General features: G+C 38.0%; 1 protein-coding gene across 6 annotated transcripts in view; it reads left to right on the top strand.

Annotated features, from left to right (window-relative positions):
* The window catches only part of kcc (solute carrier family 12 member kcc), a 63,649-nt gene extending 48,582 nt beyond the window's left edge, over positions 1-15,067 (top strand). For 5 of the 6 annotated variants that reach the window (XM_066734598.1, XM_066734633.1, XM_066734629.1 and 2 more), the window contains 13 exons: positions 3,558-3,661; positions 4,996-5,259; positions 5,518-5,703; positions 5,784-6,019; positions 6,140-6,333; positions 6,482-6,643; positions 6,735-7,458; positions 7,519-8,233; positions 8,305-8,412; positions 8,609-8,668; positions 9,186-9,484; positions 9,609-9,748; positions 9,820-15,067. In XM_066734598.1, the coding sequence (XP_066590695.1) occupies positions 3,558-3,661; positions 4,996-5,259; positions 5,518-5,703; positions 5,784-6,019; positions 6,140-6,333; positions 6,482-6,643; positions 6,735-7,458; positions 7,519-8,233; positions 8,305-8,412; positions 8,609-8,668; positions 9,186-9,484; positions 9,609-9,748; positions 9,820-9,911 (3,284 nt within the window). In that variant the 3' untranslated portion in view covers positions 9,912-15,067. The remainder of the gene's footprint in view (positions 1-3,557; positions 3,662-4,995; positions 5,260-5,517; positions 5,704-5,783; positions 6,020-6,139; positions 6,334-6,481; positions 6,644-6,734; positions 7,459-7,518; positions 8,234-8,304; positions 8,413-8,608; positions 8,669-9,185; positions 9,485-9,608; positions 9,749-9,819) is intronic. The other variant, XM_066734606.1, reaches the window with a different exon arrangement.
* Positions 15,068-15,111: the final 44 nt, after the last annotated feature.

The following is a 15,111-nucleotide window of genomic DNA, read 5'->3' as shown; positions in this document are numbered from 1 at the left end:
AACATGCCATATGGGAGCAACTGAGGTTTTTCGCACGCACGTACTTTTCGAGGATGTGTGGTGCCTCCTCCTGTTATTAATATCCTGGAGTCTAGCTTGAAAGATATCGTTTCTTTTACTCCATCTTCCTCAATTTATCTCAGTCCTCCTTTAACATTGCAGAATTTTATGAAAAGCAAAAATGAACTCCAATGTTTATGGGAAAATGCACATTTCCAGACCACTGGCTGTGCACGACCTATATTGACCCATATGAGGAAACAAGAGCTTTCAGGCCGAGATGAATAGAAAAGTGTGAAAGAGGGGAAGGGAGAGAGGGAGAGAGAGAGAGAGAGAAAGAGTGAGGGGGGAATGTATGCGATTATGCTATTTAGTTATCCAACGAGAAATGACATTTTCATTTGAATTTATTTCATTTTATCTACCAGGTTATAATTCGTTCTTGTTATTCCTGACACGCTCCTGCTTTATTATCTTGATAATAAGCCAACGTCATTTCCTTCTGAAAGCAGCGAACCGCGTAGTCTCCCGAAATTGCTATTTTTTATCTTCATCATTTCATCCGATTCAATCGTATCGTTAATCCTCCCTATTCTTATGTATTTGACTCAAATGATAATTACATTATCATTATTACTAGAAAATCTTGTGCTTCGTGGAAACGGTGACATTCCACTGATACACGCTCAGCATTTTTCGCGCGAGATGATAAAAGACGTTTGAGAATGGTCTATAAATAATTCAGCCTCGAGTCGACGAGAACAAAAAGGAAATCTATTAGCGTAAAAAAAGTGAAAGTATACGATCCCCATTGGGAAATATAGGGATGGAAATAAACCAGGATTCGATCGATTGTATCGTCCAATTTCCCTTTGACAAATCGAATTTTCGCTGCTTGGCAAAGAAACCTCTTGAAGAAATTAGTGAATTACCGATGTTCATCCCGATATCGAAATGGGAATAAATTACCTTTTTTTTTAATTTACCTTAAATTCATTCAACGAAATACGATTTTTTCTTAGCCAGGGAAAGTGTGGGGGCAATTTGCGAGGAGGAGGAATTCCATATAATTTATTCATAAGAGATTCAAGGGAGAAAAGCGAAAGTGGAGAGATTTTATCGTGGAAAATGCGATAGAGATACGTTTATATGTATGTGTGTGTGGAAGGTGCGGCGATAAAAAGGAATTGGGGATGTCTTCGCAGTTGCAGCTACACTATTGACATTCCCCAGCCAATCCTCGGAGTACCGCAGCGGCCACGGGCACGGAATAATATCGTTTTGCGGAACATTCGCTACAACTTACCTCAAACACGCGCAAGTTATGTCATCCGACAGACTCCAAACGACAACAGCTAATATCAAGTTTCATAAGTTTTCTCAATACACTTTCATTTCTCTCAATTTTATCCTCTACTCGATTTGACCCTCGAAAATAACTTAAGAAAACTTGTGTCAAGCGTAAATCGATATACCGAACCATTCGCTTTTAATTGTCGGCTTTTGGCCGGAGAATTCTTGCGAAATCAATCGTTATATAATTTTCTGTGAAATATTGTTATCGAGGCAAGGACGATTAAATATTGACAGGGATTTTGCAGACGAGAATGAAAATTAGCGAATGAGAACGATCGGAAGTAAATGATACTGAACTATATGTTTGTTTTAATCGTCCGATCGTGGCTCGAGCTCGGTAATTCGTGCGAAATCAATCAGTACAGTCCGTGAAAAACTTTTGTGGAGGCAAGGACGATTAAATATTGACAATGATTTTTGGGAAAATGAAAATTAGCGAGCTAGAACAATCAGGAGCGAATGATACCGAACCAATTGTTTTTAATTGTCCGATCTTGGCGCGAGCCTGGTAGCTCGTGCGAAATCAATCATTATAGTCGGTGAAAAATTGTTATCGAGGAAACGATGATTAAATATTGACAAGGGTTTTGACGAAAATGAAAATTAGCGAATGAGAACAATTAGGAGTGAATGAGCGTGAGAAGAATTTAACCCGATTATTTGGCCAATAATGGCGGACTGTGCTCTCGTTTAGTTGGAGGCACACAGTAATAACATTTATGATAGCTACCAGCTTAGTTACATGTAGAGCCGCGATGCAGTTTTTCTTCTCTCATGGTCATTAAAAATTAATGGAGACGCCATTAAAGACAAAAACGATACCACGTGCGATACTTGCTTCGTTAAAAAGACTCACTTTTATATACCATATTTACTGACACTATTTAGTTTCATCCGAATACCCCCCCCCCCCCTCATCTGTCTCACTCTTCCCTCCTCTCATCCCTTTTTTTGCTTCGTCTTTTTCCACTTGATCCAGTTTTATTCTGGCTGTTGCAAAAAAATTTTACCTCGCCCAACGAATACCTTATTATACGACTCTTCGCTGCTTCAAGATCAAATCTCTTACAACTTCTGTAATCTTGACGAATAAAAACCAATTTCTAATCCACCGTCGCAGTTCTCCACATTTCGCAATTTCTATTTAGCCCGTGGTATATGAATAGATGAGTTTTATTGTTAGAGATTATCGCAAACAAGGATCATCCTTTGAGGACGGCAGAATTATAGTTCCTGGTACTCGCGTAAACTGCATTTGATATTATTACAAGAGATTCGCTCGGTCTGATAGACGTGAACTAATAAAACGCCCACTTGAGTTAATTGTCCCGTTAAACGCAAAAAGAATTTATAATAGAATTGCCCCAGTTACGATACGCACTTCCAAACTACTGATTGGAAAATCCACAATGTGTGTAGTATCCACCATATAGTATAAAACTGGATGATAGTCTCTATAAAACTATATATGTATATATAAAGAGTGGAAATGCCAAACTTTCCAAGTGCCAATTTCTTCAAAAATGTCATTTTTTCTAAAATGTATTTCACTTTACCATTGCCAATAACCTTGAAAACATTCTAAGTATTAAGCTCGTTCAAAGGTTGTCTGCAGTATTCGCAAATATATAACGTTACAATACTTGATAATACAGTTTTATTGGTTTCTTGAAAAAAGTAGCAAAAGGCATTTAAAACGTTTAGAATTTCCACTCTTTATACACGTTTTTCTTCAAACTGGCGCTCGAGTGATAAGGCGAAAATAAGAAATAAATTCGTTCTGTTAGTAGCTGTAACTAGCTGCAATTATTACTCGAGGAAAATCTCACTGGGGAAAACTTAAGACATTATACGTTCTCTCGCTGGATAGACCTTTAACTTTTGATAGAATTTACGTGCAGTACTGGCGTTTATCCAACTGGCACACACGCTCGTTAGTCACTTCCACCAAACTTTTATCAACAATTTCTCCCCTTCGGTATTAACGATACTCTCCCCATGCCAGAAAACGAAATTGATATTTGATTTGTTAATCTCCCAGTACGAAACCTTATATTATAAATTATACTATTATATATAAAAAAATTCTCTACTTGCTTTATTTCACTGCTCTCCTTTCCTTGCAGACATATTTATTATATCACGTAGTATATAGTTCTCTTGTTTTTACGTCTATATAAATTTAAGTGTTTTTTGTGCAGGTGATGGAGGGGGTGCAGGAGGAGATGGCGAACCAATCGGGAGCGTGGGTAGCGGGAACTCGGAGAAAAAGTCTGGATATGAGACCAATCTCTACCTTTACAGCGTAAGTACCTAAAATATATTTTGCAGCAGATAAGGGAGCTTGAAAGTAAGATAACAAAATATGCTCTTAAGGGAAGACAATCTTCGCAATTTTCTCAATTAAAATTGCAATAGACCATTTTTCTAATCATACCGATCCAAGAATCATGACAGAATGATTTTTTTTTTATTCCTGTCGATAATGACCGATTTTCGCGTTCCAGTTTTCTTATCTAGTATATATACGATACTCGAGAACTGTAGGTATCGAGGAAATCGAATCTGAACGGAATACCACTGATAAGAGGAGAGAAAGCTAAATCGAGGTTTCACCTCTCCGAATCAGCATCTTGTTTCTCGGCCCATTATTACCGTATACCTGTACTCCTTTGAAAAGGCTCCACAACTCGAAGAGTATTTTTAGACTTAACTCTGATGATAACGAATCTCGTTTTCAATTAAACTTGCCGAATAAAATGATTATCCTTACGATATTTCTAGACCATCTTTTCTACTTATTGTATAAAGAAGAGAAAATTTGTGAAATTTCTTGCATAACGATACTAGTCTTCACGGAATCCAAACCATCAAAATTTCTTAGATAAATTCAACTTTATTCGCGTATATGTATATAATTTAAATCAATTTGCAAGGTTCTTCCTTGAAAAATCCATTTCGTTGATGAGATTCTAAAGATTTCTATAGAAATCTCTCTCTTTCAAAAAGAGTTTATTCCGCAGAATTGAACATTTTGAGTTTTGAATTCCACGTCATTTTCCCCAAGTACCAACCCCGAGTTTTGTGGAGAATACTCCGGTTCGCTTAGGGATTCGCGCAGCGTTAATAGTTTTTTACGCTTGGTTGTATAGGAAAAAAGGTGTAATGATATATGTATATACTATATATAAATACTACATATACATATATATATATATATATATATATATATAGGGGATTCCACAGTACGGCAGGCGGAAACTGGCTAGCGTGTTAATCCGATTTGTGGGATTACCGTCAGCACGGCATTGCCATTTCAACGCACAGAACCCTTCCCCCTCCTTCTCCTTGCACGGGCGTCATCCATTAATAATTGCTAATGCACGAATTTGCCGTATGCCAAATATCGCACAATCACCATTATGCATCTTGCCCATTAAAAATTAAAGCCTTTCTGGAAAATCCCGCGGGATTTAACAACGCTCTAAGTAATTTATCGCGTTTTGTAAGTTTCGATAGCGCAGTTGCGGTTAAAATGTTGCTAACGAGTGGTATAGGTCGACGATTAAGCAAACTTGGCGCAAAAGTATAGAGAAGGAAGCTTTTGACGAAACTCCACGTTACTTTCTGTCTTTTCAGGAGGAATTGGAGGATCGGCCACGGATCTCAACTTTCATCAACAGTTTGGCCAACTACAGCAACACGATTCCAGCTGCGACTGATCCCGATAGCAAACCTGGAGCTCCCGCGTCCGGCGGAGCGAGGATGGGAACCCTCATCGGTGTCTTCCTACCTTGCATTCAGAATATTTTCGGTGTTATTCTCTTCATTCGTCTCACGTGGGTCGTTGGCACGGCTGGTGCCATTCAAGGCTTCCTAATTGTGTTTTGCTGCTGCTGCGTTGTAAGTTTACACAGAGAAAGAGAAAAAAAGTTTGACCCTCGACCCTTCTCTCAATTTCCTCCACAATGTCATCATCTCAAAAGTTTAATTTCTACTCGAGATGAGTGCAATTTTTACCGTTGGACTTTTCGTGTATAATTTCATTGTTCCCGCGATCCAAACTTTTATTATTACAGAACTTCCTTTAAATTGAGTTTGCAAATATAATACCAGGCGTATATAATTTCTATTGAGACAAGTTTTGCTCGACTATTTCAGACCATGCTGACAGCAATTAGTATGAGCGCCATTGCCACGAACGGTGTGGTGCCTGCCGGAGGGTCCTACTTCATGATATCCAGAAGTTTAGGACCAGAATTTGGTGGCGCAGTGGGAATGTTGTTCTACACTGGTACCACGCTGGCAGCAGCCATGTACATTATCGGAGCTGTTGAAATAGTATTGGTAAGGACCAATCGATAAAACATTGTTCAAATAATATGGGACAATAGGAAAATTCACGAATTTCTATTCAATCTATTCAGACATATATGGCGCCATCGTTGAGTATCTTCGGTGACTTCACCAAGGATGCAAATATAATGGAAAACAATTTTCGAGTTTATGGTACAATATTGCTATGTACCATGGGCGTTATCGTCTCCGTAGGAGTAAAATTCGTCAACAAATTCGCCACGGTTGCCTTAGGCTGCGTGATATGCTCCATTATAGCCGTATACGTTGGTCTCTTCGTCAATATCAATGGAAACGAAAACCTCAAGTGAGTTCTCGTACGTTCTCATCATCAAGAGAACACAATTTTTTCTTAAATTGTTTCTATCTCTTTATCTATCTATATCTATCTCAAAATATATTTATTCTTACTCGCTTTCCTTCTCAGAATGTGCATTTTGGGCAACAAATTACTGAAAGATCTGGACGTGTCGAACGACTGTAATAAGAACGTTAGTGGCCATCTTCATCGACTCTATTGTGGAAACACGACGAGTTCCAGAAACTGCGACCCTTACTACCTTCAGAACAACTTGACCATCATCAATGGTATTCGTGGTCTCGCCAGTGGAGTGTTCAAAGGTAACAGTTTAAAGCCATCTAACAATCCTATACAAAACATGACTCGTCTACGTGGATAAATAATCATTGGTCCGTAGACAAGGATTCTCGTTTGTACATATTCTCTAATTAACGACGAGAACCTTGTATTAATTAATCTTTATGACAGAAAACATCTGGAGCAACTTCCAAGAAGAAGGCCAATTCATCGCCTATGGTAAGAATCCTAAGGACGTTGACAAGATGTCTGGAAGTTCCTTCAATCAGATTCAAGTCGACCTCACCACTACATTCACCATTCTCATTGGTATTTTCTTCCCATCGGTCACAGGTGAGATTGACAATAAAAAAACAGTAAATTAATCTATTTATAAAAACATAGTTCTTAAATTGATTGGAGAACATGATTTGAATTATTTCAGGAATCATGGCCGGATCGAATAGATCAGGTGACCTTGCGGATGCCCAGAAGTCGATACCGATAGGAACAATTTGTGCTATCCTGACAACCTCCACAGTTTACCTCTCTAGTGTAATGCTATTCGCAGGTACCGTGGATAACCTTCTGCTGCGTGATAAATTTGGTCAGAGTATCGGTGGTAAACTGGTGGTGGCCAATATAGCTTGGCCAAATCAGTGGGTGATTCTGGTAGGATCCTTCCTTTCGACCCTAGGAGCTGGCCTACAGTCTTTGACAGGAGCTCCAAGGTTACTCCAGGCTATAGCCAAGGATAGCATCATCCCCTTCCTCTCTCCTTTCGCTGCTAGTTCAGCTTCCGGAGAACCTAGGAGAGCCTTGCTCTTAACTCTGATCATCTGCCAATGTGGTATTTTATTAGGCAATGTCGACTATCTGGCCCCGCTACTCTCCATGTTCTTCCTTATGTGCTATGGATTTGTCAATCTGGCCTGTGCCGTCCAAACCCTTCTCAGAACACCCAACTGGAGGCCCAGATTCAAATATTACCACTGGAGCCTCTCCGTCTTGGGACTATCCTTGTGCATTGCCATTATGTTCATGACTAGTTGGTATTACGCTCTCTTGGCCATGGGAATGGCTGGTCTCATCTACAAGTACATCGAGTACAGGGGTGCTGAAAAAGAATGGGGAGATGGAATCAGTGGTCTCGCTCTTTCTGCAGCAAGGTAATTTATTAAATATATTCTTCTTTAATAGTCAATGACTTATCTTTATATTCTTCCTAGATACTCTCTCCTGAGACTCGAAGAGGGTCCACCGCATACCAAAAACTGGCGTCCTCAGATTCTCATCCTGGCCAAGCTAACGGACGATCTGGTACCGAAATATAGAAAACAGTTTGCTTTTGCCAGTCAGCTTAAAGCAGGCAAGGGTTTGACGATATCTGTAAGCTGCATCAGTGGAGATTATGCTCAGAATTCAGGGGAAGCTCTGGCAGCCAAGAGAAATCTCCGGAAGACCATTACAGAAGAGAAAGTCAAGGGCTTTGTGGATGTTCTGGTCACGAGAAATATCGCTGATGGATTGAGCTGTCTAATACAGACCACCGGATTGGGTGGGATGAAACCGAACACTGTGATCCTGGGCTGGCCATATGGTTGGAGACAGTCGCAGGACGAAAGGAGTTGGAGAGTGTTCTTGCAGACGGTGAGAAGCGTGACTGCTGCAAGAATGGCTCTTCTAGTACCCAAGGGCATCAACTTCTTCCCCGACTCCACCGAGAAGGTCGTTGGCAATATTGACGTGTGGTGGATCGTTCACGACGGTGGGCTCCTCATGCTCCTACCGTTCTTGCTGAAGCAACACAGGACCTGGAAGAACTGCAAGATGAGGATTTTCACCGTGGCACAGATGGAGGACAACTCTATTCAGATGAAGAAGGATCTGAAGAAATTCCTCTACGACTTGAGAATCGAAGCTGAAGTCGAAGTTGTAGAAATGGTTAGCAGATATCCTACAATAATTCGCCTTAATTCTATTAAAATATTAAAGTTTTATTTATCTGTTTTAAGATGGACAAGGATATTTCAGCTTACACGTATGAACGTACACTCATAATGGAACAGAGAAACCAAATACTTCGAGAGCTGCGACTGAACCAGAGGGAAAGCCTGGGCGTGGTAAGCTCTAGTACCGATCACTCCCGAATAGTCCCTTCTATTGATATTCTGCAAAAATTGGCTGTAAATAATAATAGAAAAAGGAAAAACTTGTTGACAAAATTCTTAACCGCTGTCTGAGATTAATAATGTAAGCTACAGTTTTTCCTGGGTGATTACTGATTGGTCTTGTGTCTGTTTTTTCGTGCTTGTCAAGGATAAGGGACAAACATTGGCGGACTTCAACGAGGTACCTGGCGAAGAAAAATTACCTCTGGTTTGTCAGATCACCCCGGAGTTCCATGTCTTCTCAAAATTGATTGTTCAATACCCATATTGTTCTTTCAATGTGCATCCGAAAATCATTCATGAACATGTCGTAATACTCATCCATCGTAACCTCATTGCAAATCGATTAAAGCAAAACTTCATCGTCATTCTCATGCCTCACAAATTAATATGTATACATATATACATAGTATATATATATATATATATATATTCGTTTCGATATATTCACCGATTATCTCATTTCTCTCACTAAATGTGGAACTCCCACTCCACCCCGTTTCGGCTTGACTAGCACGTTCATCATGAAGCTTCCGTTCGAATGCTTTTATAGATGTGAATTCTTTTTTTATTTTATTTTTTTTTTTATTCAATTAGACAGACCTAATGCTTTCGGCTAATATTTCTGGTCGTATATGACTTGAATTGTTCTTTGCTGCTGCTGCTGAAGAAGAAGATTTCGCTGTCAGTACGCTCGTAAACTAAAGGGATTATTTGTGAACCAGGTACAAGCGATCGTGGATCATCATCACAACGTCGACGTGAAGGTCGCAACCAAGGTTAGATTCGAGGAGCCAGGAAGCGAGACTCCGAGCGCGGGAGACGAGGCGGAGGAAAAGCTCATTAAAGACGACGAGCAGAAGAAGAAATCCGAGAGTTCTGGAGATGCCAAGGAGGAAGAAAAAGAGGAGAAAAAAGAGGAAAGCAAGGAGATTACTGATAAGGAGACTACGGAGAAAAATGATGATCCACCGGATAACAAGTCTCCGAGTGCCCAAGCTAAGAAACTGCCAGCGATCACTCCGTGCGTTCAACATAATAAAATTAAATAATTTTTTACCTCCCTCCCCATTCTCATTCTCTCTCTCTCTCTCTCTTCCCATCTCCCTTTCAAATTTTTTGGATTTTCTAATAATATTAATTTACAGAGACGAAGGAGTCGTGAGACGAATGAACACATCGGTCAAACTGAATCAGGTGATTGTCAATAAGAGTCATGACGCTCAGCTGGTCATATTGAACCTGCCAGGACCCCCGCGAGAGACGAAGCTGGAACGCGAGTCAAACTGTATCCTTTTGAAATTTTTAAGAATTCTTTCCAATCGATCGCAGTGCTCCTTAACGAAAACCAATACACAGATATGGAGTACTTGGAGGTGCTTACCGAGGGATTGGAAAGGGTATTAATGGTGAAGGGAGGAGGACGCGAGGTAATCACGATCTACTCATGAACTGAACTGAGAAAGCTTGAAGTCAAGGACGTTTCCGAGAAGCACGGAAGATCTACCTTACTTCTTCAGGATCTGCACGGCTTCACTTTCAAGAACACGCTACTTTTGTGCCATTTTCTGCGCGATCAATTGCGTTACGCGTTATAAAATTCAGGATGACAGGGATTCGAGTGGTGGGGGGAATTAGCTAACACAATTTTACCAAGTGATTTGATGAAAGTTAGCGGAGAGTCCGATGTAAGATAGAATCCCAGAAACCTGCGTGATGCGTAGTCCATTAGGAGGTTTGCTTACCTTGGGAATGAGGCCAGCAACGATTTAAAGCCAAAAGTGACATGCCAAAGGATAAATTTACTTTGATTGAATTTCGAGAGAATCCTGTACGATATTATAGCTATTGCAACGAGTATACTATAGAAAATTGGGTCGAGCAACATTTCACCTATAGAGAAATTAAATTCAACGCATTTTCTCATGGTCCGTGGATCATACCTTTGGGCCCCTGTTCGGGCCTCTTCCGTTGAACCTACTCGAGCTCCTCGAATTGTATATAGTGGACTGGCCGAATGCGTCGATCGGGGATCTCGCCAAATTCAGGAGAAAACTCACTCACTCTCTCACTGTGTCAATATACACTCGTATACTTATAGTACCGGACAGCGCCTTTCGTCTCTTACATAGGCACACAAGCAAACAAACTTTTGGTATAAATTCTGGTCCCTGGCAATCTCGTCGGGAGGAAAGAAGGAAGCTGAAATCAAAATTTTGGTCTGCGGCTAAGGTCGAAGCATCTACGAAACCACTGCCAGAATACTTTCTAAATGCTTCGCGTTTAACCAAAGACGCGAGAGGCTCATTTTTCTACATGCTTCGTCGTTTAGATCTCTAGAATTAGTACTGATGATCCTGTACCGCTTTTAGGTGAACTATAGTAGTAGTCTAGATTAAAGTCCGCTAGAGTACACCGATTTATTATTACAATTATAATCATTATTATTATTATCATTATGATGATAATGATATACACTCTGTATTTGATATAGGAGCAAAATCTGAGAGCTCAAAACGATTTTCGGGACTGAGTCTCTAGCGAATTCCTCTGACTGACTTTCGCGAGTGGGTGAAATTCAAATGAAATAAAAAGGGGGGTGGGGGAGGGATGAAAGGGAAAAGTAAAAAGTATGTAATAATTTGCTCGCGTTTTTTTACTGTCCATGGCCTATACTGGTCCGTAAACCAAGTCTTAACTGCGAATTGATGACACCAAGTGTTACATCGTACAATATTGACGCGTCTTGAAGGAAGAGAATATATGTCTAAAGCCTTTTACAAACTCTCATCGGCTTTCATCGAATCTTATTGCTACAATTATTACAATTTGTTTCGGAATTGGATATAAAAGGAGACCGTGCAGAATCGTTTGACGCTAAAATTTTCATTCCCATTCCGGCACACTTTGTAACTCGATCGACATATATACATACATATACATATTATATATAATTGCATTATATATACCTAAGAGATTTCTATACTGCGATTATATAAAACTATAATTATTATATAATTAAGGCATATTACTGCGTACGCGTGAAATCTGACACGACAATGTTTTGACGCTTCATCATTTTAGCTAGGTACTATCTAATGATACAAAAAATAATAATAACAACAATAATAATAAATAATAGTTTGTACATGGGAAGAATGATAATTCTATGATTACAGAATCTCGTAGAGGAAAGTCTAATCTTATCTGTGCGTATATTACTACTTTAATCGGTGTCCAAGAAATAAAAAAACACAAAGATACACTATAATCACATTAATAACGTTACTGCAAACTTTCCAGATGAATCGTTGTGATTGGTGAGGAAAATTGGGACCCCCCGAATTTTGAGGATAGTTTCAAAATGCATGCTCACGCGCGTATGCAAACACACCCACACACACACACACAAACGTATTATATATAATATACAAACACATACTCTCTCTCTCTCTATCGGCAATAGTAAATAGATAAGCACACGTTGAACTATGCAGCATTAAAATATGACATGAAAGTGTATTAATTATAAGAACTTTTCGTGACTGATCATGGTCCTTCATAGGGATACTTAAAGCAAGATTTCTCTTGCACGACGATAGTTTAAGGATCGTTTCGGGGAACACTTTGTCCGTTGCAGGGACGATTGCTCCCCAATGTCCCCTCTATATCTATTTCCGCAGCGAGATCCTTTTACGTAAACGAGATATTCTGTCGCATTCGAGTACCTTTTTCGAGCTGAACCTGTCTTTATCATTCATCTACCTCCTCGTCATTGTACATTAATGAAAGAATAACGAGTGCGAAGGAAAGCTGGATTAAGTAGGATAGAAAAGATGGCACGGTGGAGAGAAGGGGGGAAAGAGGATTTCACGCTATACTTTTAAGCACGACGAACTATTTACACGCGACTTGCAATTAGCGAAGATGTTTTACCCATTTTTTTTTTACCTTTTGTTATACAACTTTTTAACACCAACGTAGTACTTATAATCGACCAGCTCGAACCTTGATGCGGAAAAAAGAGAGAGAACATAACGCGAGATGAAGAAACAAGAAAAAATATAAGCAATATACGTGACTCGAATAACGTTCACACTGTGCTGCATCGTCACACAACCATATATATTTCATACGGAGCTGGCATTAGGAAATAATCGATAGATTTTTAAACTTATTACCATCTAATGTCTACGATGTTGCGATTATCTACTTTATTATTTTGACTATGTTACTGATTAGTGATTACATATATATTATATATATATTATATATATATAATATTTAATAGGCATTGACTAGAGATAGTTTATGCCACGGATGTTGGGTATGAGAGATTTATTGCGAGGACACTATTCCGCAGATAAGTTGCTATATTGTATATAAAAAAACATAGATAGATAAAAATTCATCAGATTATCGTGTTTTTCATAGGGGAATGAGAGAGGGAAGCTGCGCTTGGTCTGGGCCAACAGTGTAGGAAAAAAAATTAGAGACAAAGAAGAGAAAGTTCTATTAAATTAATGTAATATATAACAAACAGCTGCGAGCTTGGCGGTGCAGTGGATGCGCGATCGCAAGATATGGCATTTAATGTTGCTCGTTCAAAACGCGCAGCATCCCGAAATTAAATCACCACTAGGCTGTGAATTGCGAGCTAAGCGCCAGTTCTGCTCGAAAACCTCAAATCTCATGTGTCAAATCAAGCGAAGATTCTATACTTTTAACTTGTCTGTAATCGAAACTTTACCAAAGCTCCTCTTATAAGAAAGATTAAAAAAAAAACAAGATTGCATTCACTTGCAGAAACGAGTGGTTTCTTTTAACTTCGGATAGAAGAATGATCTAATGATTCCCATACGGAATGAGATTCTAGCGTAAAAAAAACAATGATGTTATTATAAAGTATACATATGGGAGCGTCTAAGAAAAATCATAGCCATCGAGTGCGCGCGTAGCATTTGTCGCATTGAAAAGCACTTATTTTATTCGAGTTCTCCTCGCTCATTACTTAGAGTATTACCAATTTTGTCCCTTTAACCCTTTATTTTATATCAAAATATTGTGATGAATTTTGTAGCGTATTCTCTCAGTGACTTATTGTTTTCACCAAAGTAAATTTTGCAATTCACAAGAATAATTCTCAAACTATAAAACGTTAAAGTTTTAAATTGGACAAAATTGAAGGGTTATCATTAATAGAAAATTGTATCTTTATACGCGCTTTCTTTTTTCTCTTTTATCTTATAGTTTTAAACTGGATTTTTCCTTTCTGTCTTTAAGTCCACAGATTCATTTGCAAAAAGCGTTTATGCGATAAATGTTTAGCGCACAACCGGTGGCTAGTTGCTTGGACGCTCCAGTATATAAATATATAAATAAAAAGATGTATATACAGGGTCCGTCACTTAAAAAGCCCCAGAGCATAGATACATAAAGATGTATGTCTCCCTGTAACAATAACAGTTATTAAATTTTTGCATCGAACCTTTTTGAAACTTTTTACTATTTGCATTCAGCATATGTAAGGTTCACCACTTAAAACGGCGCAAAGCATGCACGTAAGGAAACATTTAGATTTATCTATTAAAGTAGAACTATTAAAGATATAATAATGTTGCATAAGACCTATTTGAATGCAAATAATAAAATTTTTCGGAAAGGTCCTATGCAAAACTTTAACATTTCTTATGGTTACAGGGATATACGTTTTCTTAGGTCTTTTAAGTGGCGCGGACTCCGTATATACTATATATATATACTATATATACATTAGGGTGGCAATAAAAAAAGAAAATTTTTTCCGGTGCTTTTATTTTGTTAAGAATGATGAAAAAATAGGAATCAAATTTTTTTAGATTTTTTTGAAGCCGTTACATAGTGCCGATATCGTTTTTAAAATTAAAAATTTAGATTTATTGAAAACGATTTAACAAAATTATAAATTAATATTGTGCTGGATTAATGTTTTTTTTATTACATTTTCTTGTAATTTAACTAAAGGACTTTTCAAAACACAATATTAATTTATAATTTCGTTAAATCGTTTTCAATAAATCTAAATTTTTAATTTTAAAATCGATATTGGCACATTTTAACGGCTTTAAAAATTCTATAAATTCGAGGATCTCTTTTTTTTTATAATTTTTGACAAATTAAAAGCTTATTGGAATTTTGGTTTACATCTAACCTCGAAGAAGTGGAAGAACATCGGATTTTTAACTTTAAAAACGATATCGGCACCATTTAACGGCTTCAAAAAAATCTAATAAAATTCGGTTCCTATTTTTGCATCATTCTTAACAAAATAAAAGCACCGGAAAAAAATTTCTTTTTTTATGGCCACCCTAATATACATATATATAAAAAATAAAAATAATATATTTGTAGATAAAGTCTTTAGTCATCTAAAATAGAATATAGAGTCAATACTGTGAAATACCTATGAATTATCTACCTATGCACCTCTAGTTAATAGGAATTACTTGTAATTGTCTATTAAGAAAGATGAAGTATATGAACGAAAAAAAGTAAAACTACGCAAAAGTGGTTAAATAAATAAATAATATATCTACAAACAAAAGTATTTTGAAATTCCGAGTGCATTCCATGTTTTTTTAAATATTACTGTAGGTATGTATTTCTATTAAT

This window comes from Prorops nasuta, unplaced genomic scaffold (genome assembly GCF_024137725.1).
Source record: "Prorops nasuta isolate Cenicafe-Biocafe unplaced genomic scaffold, Cenicafe_Pnas_1.2 PNAS00002, whole genome shotgun sequence".
Taxonomy (NCBI): domain Eukaryota; kingdom Metazoa; phylum Arthropoda; class Insecta; order Hymenoptera; family Bethylidae; genus Prorops; species Prorops nasuta.
This window is presented reverse-complemented; position numbering and strand designations above follow the sequence as displayed.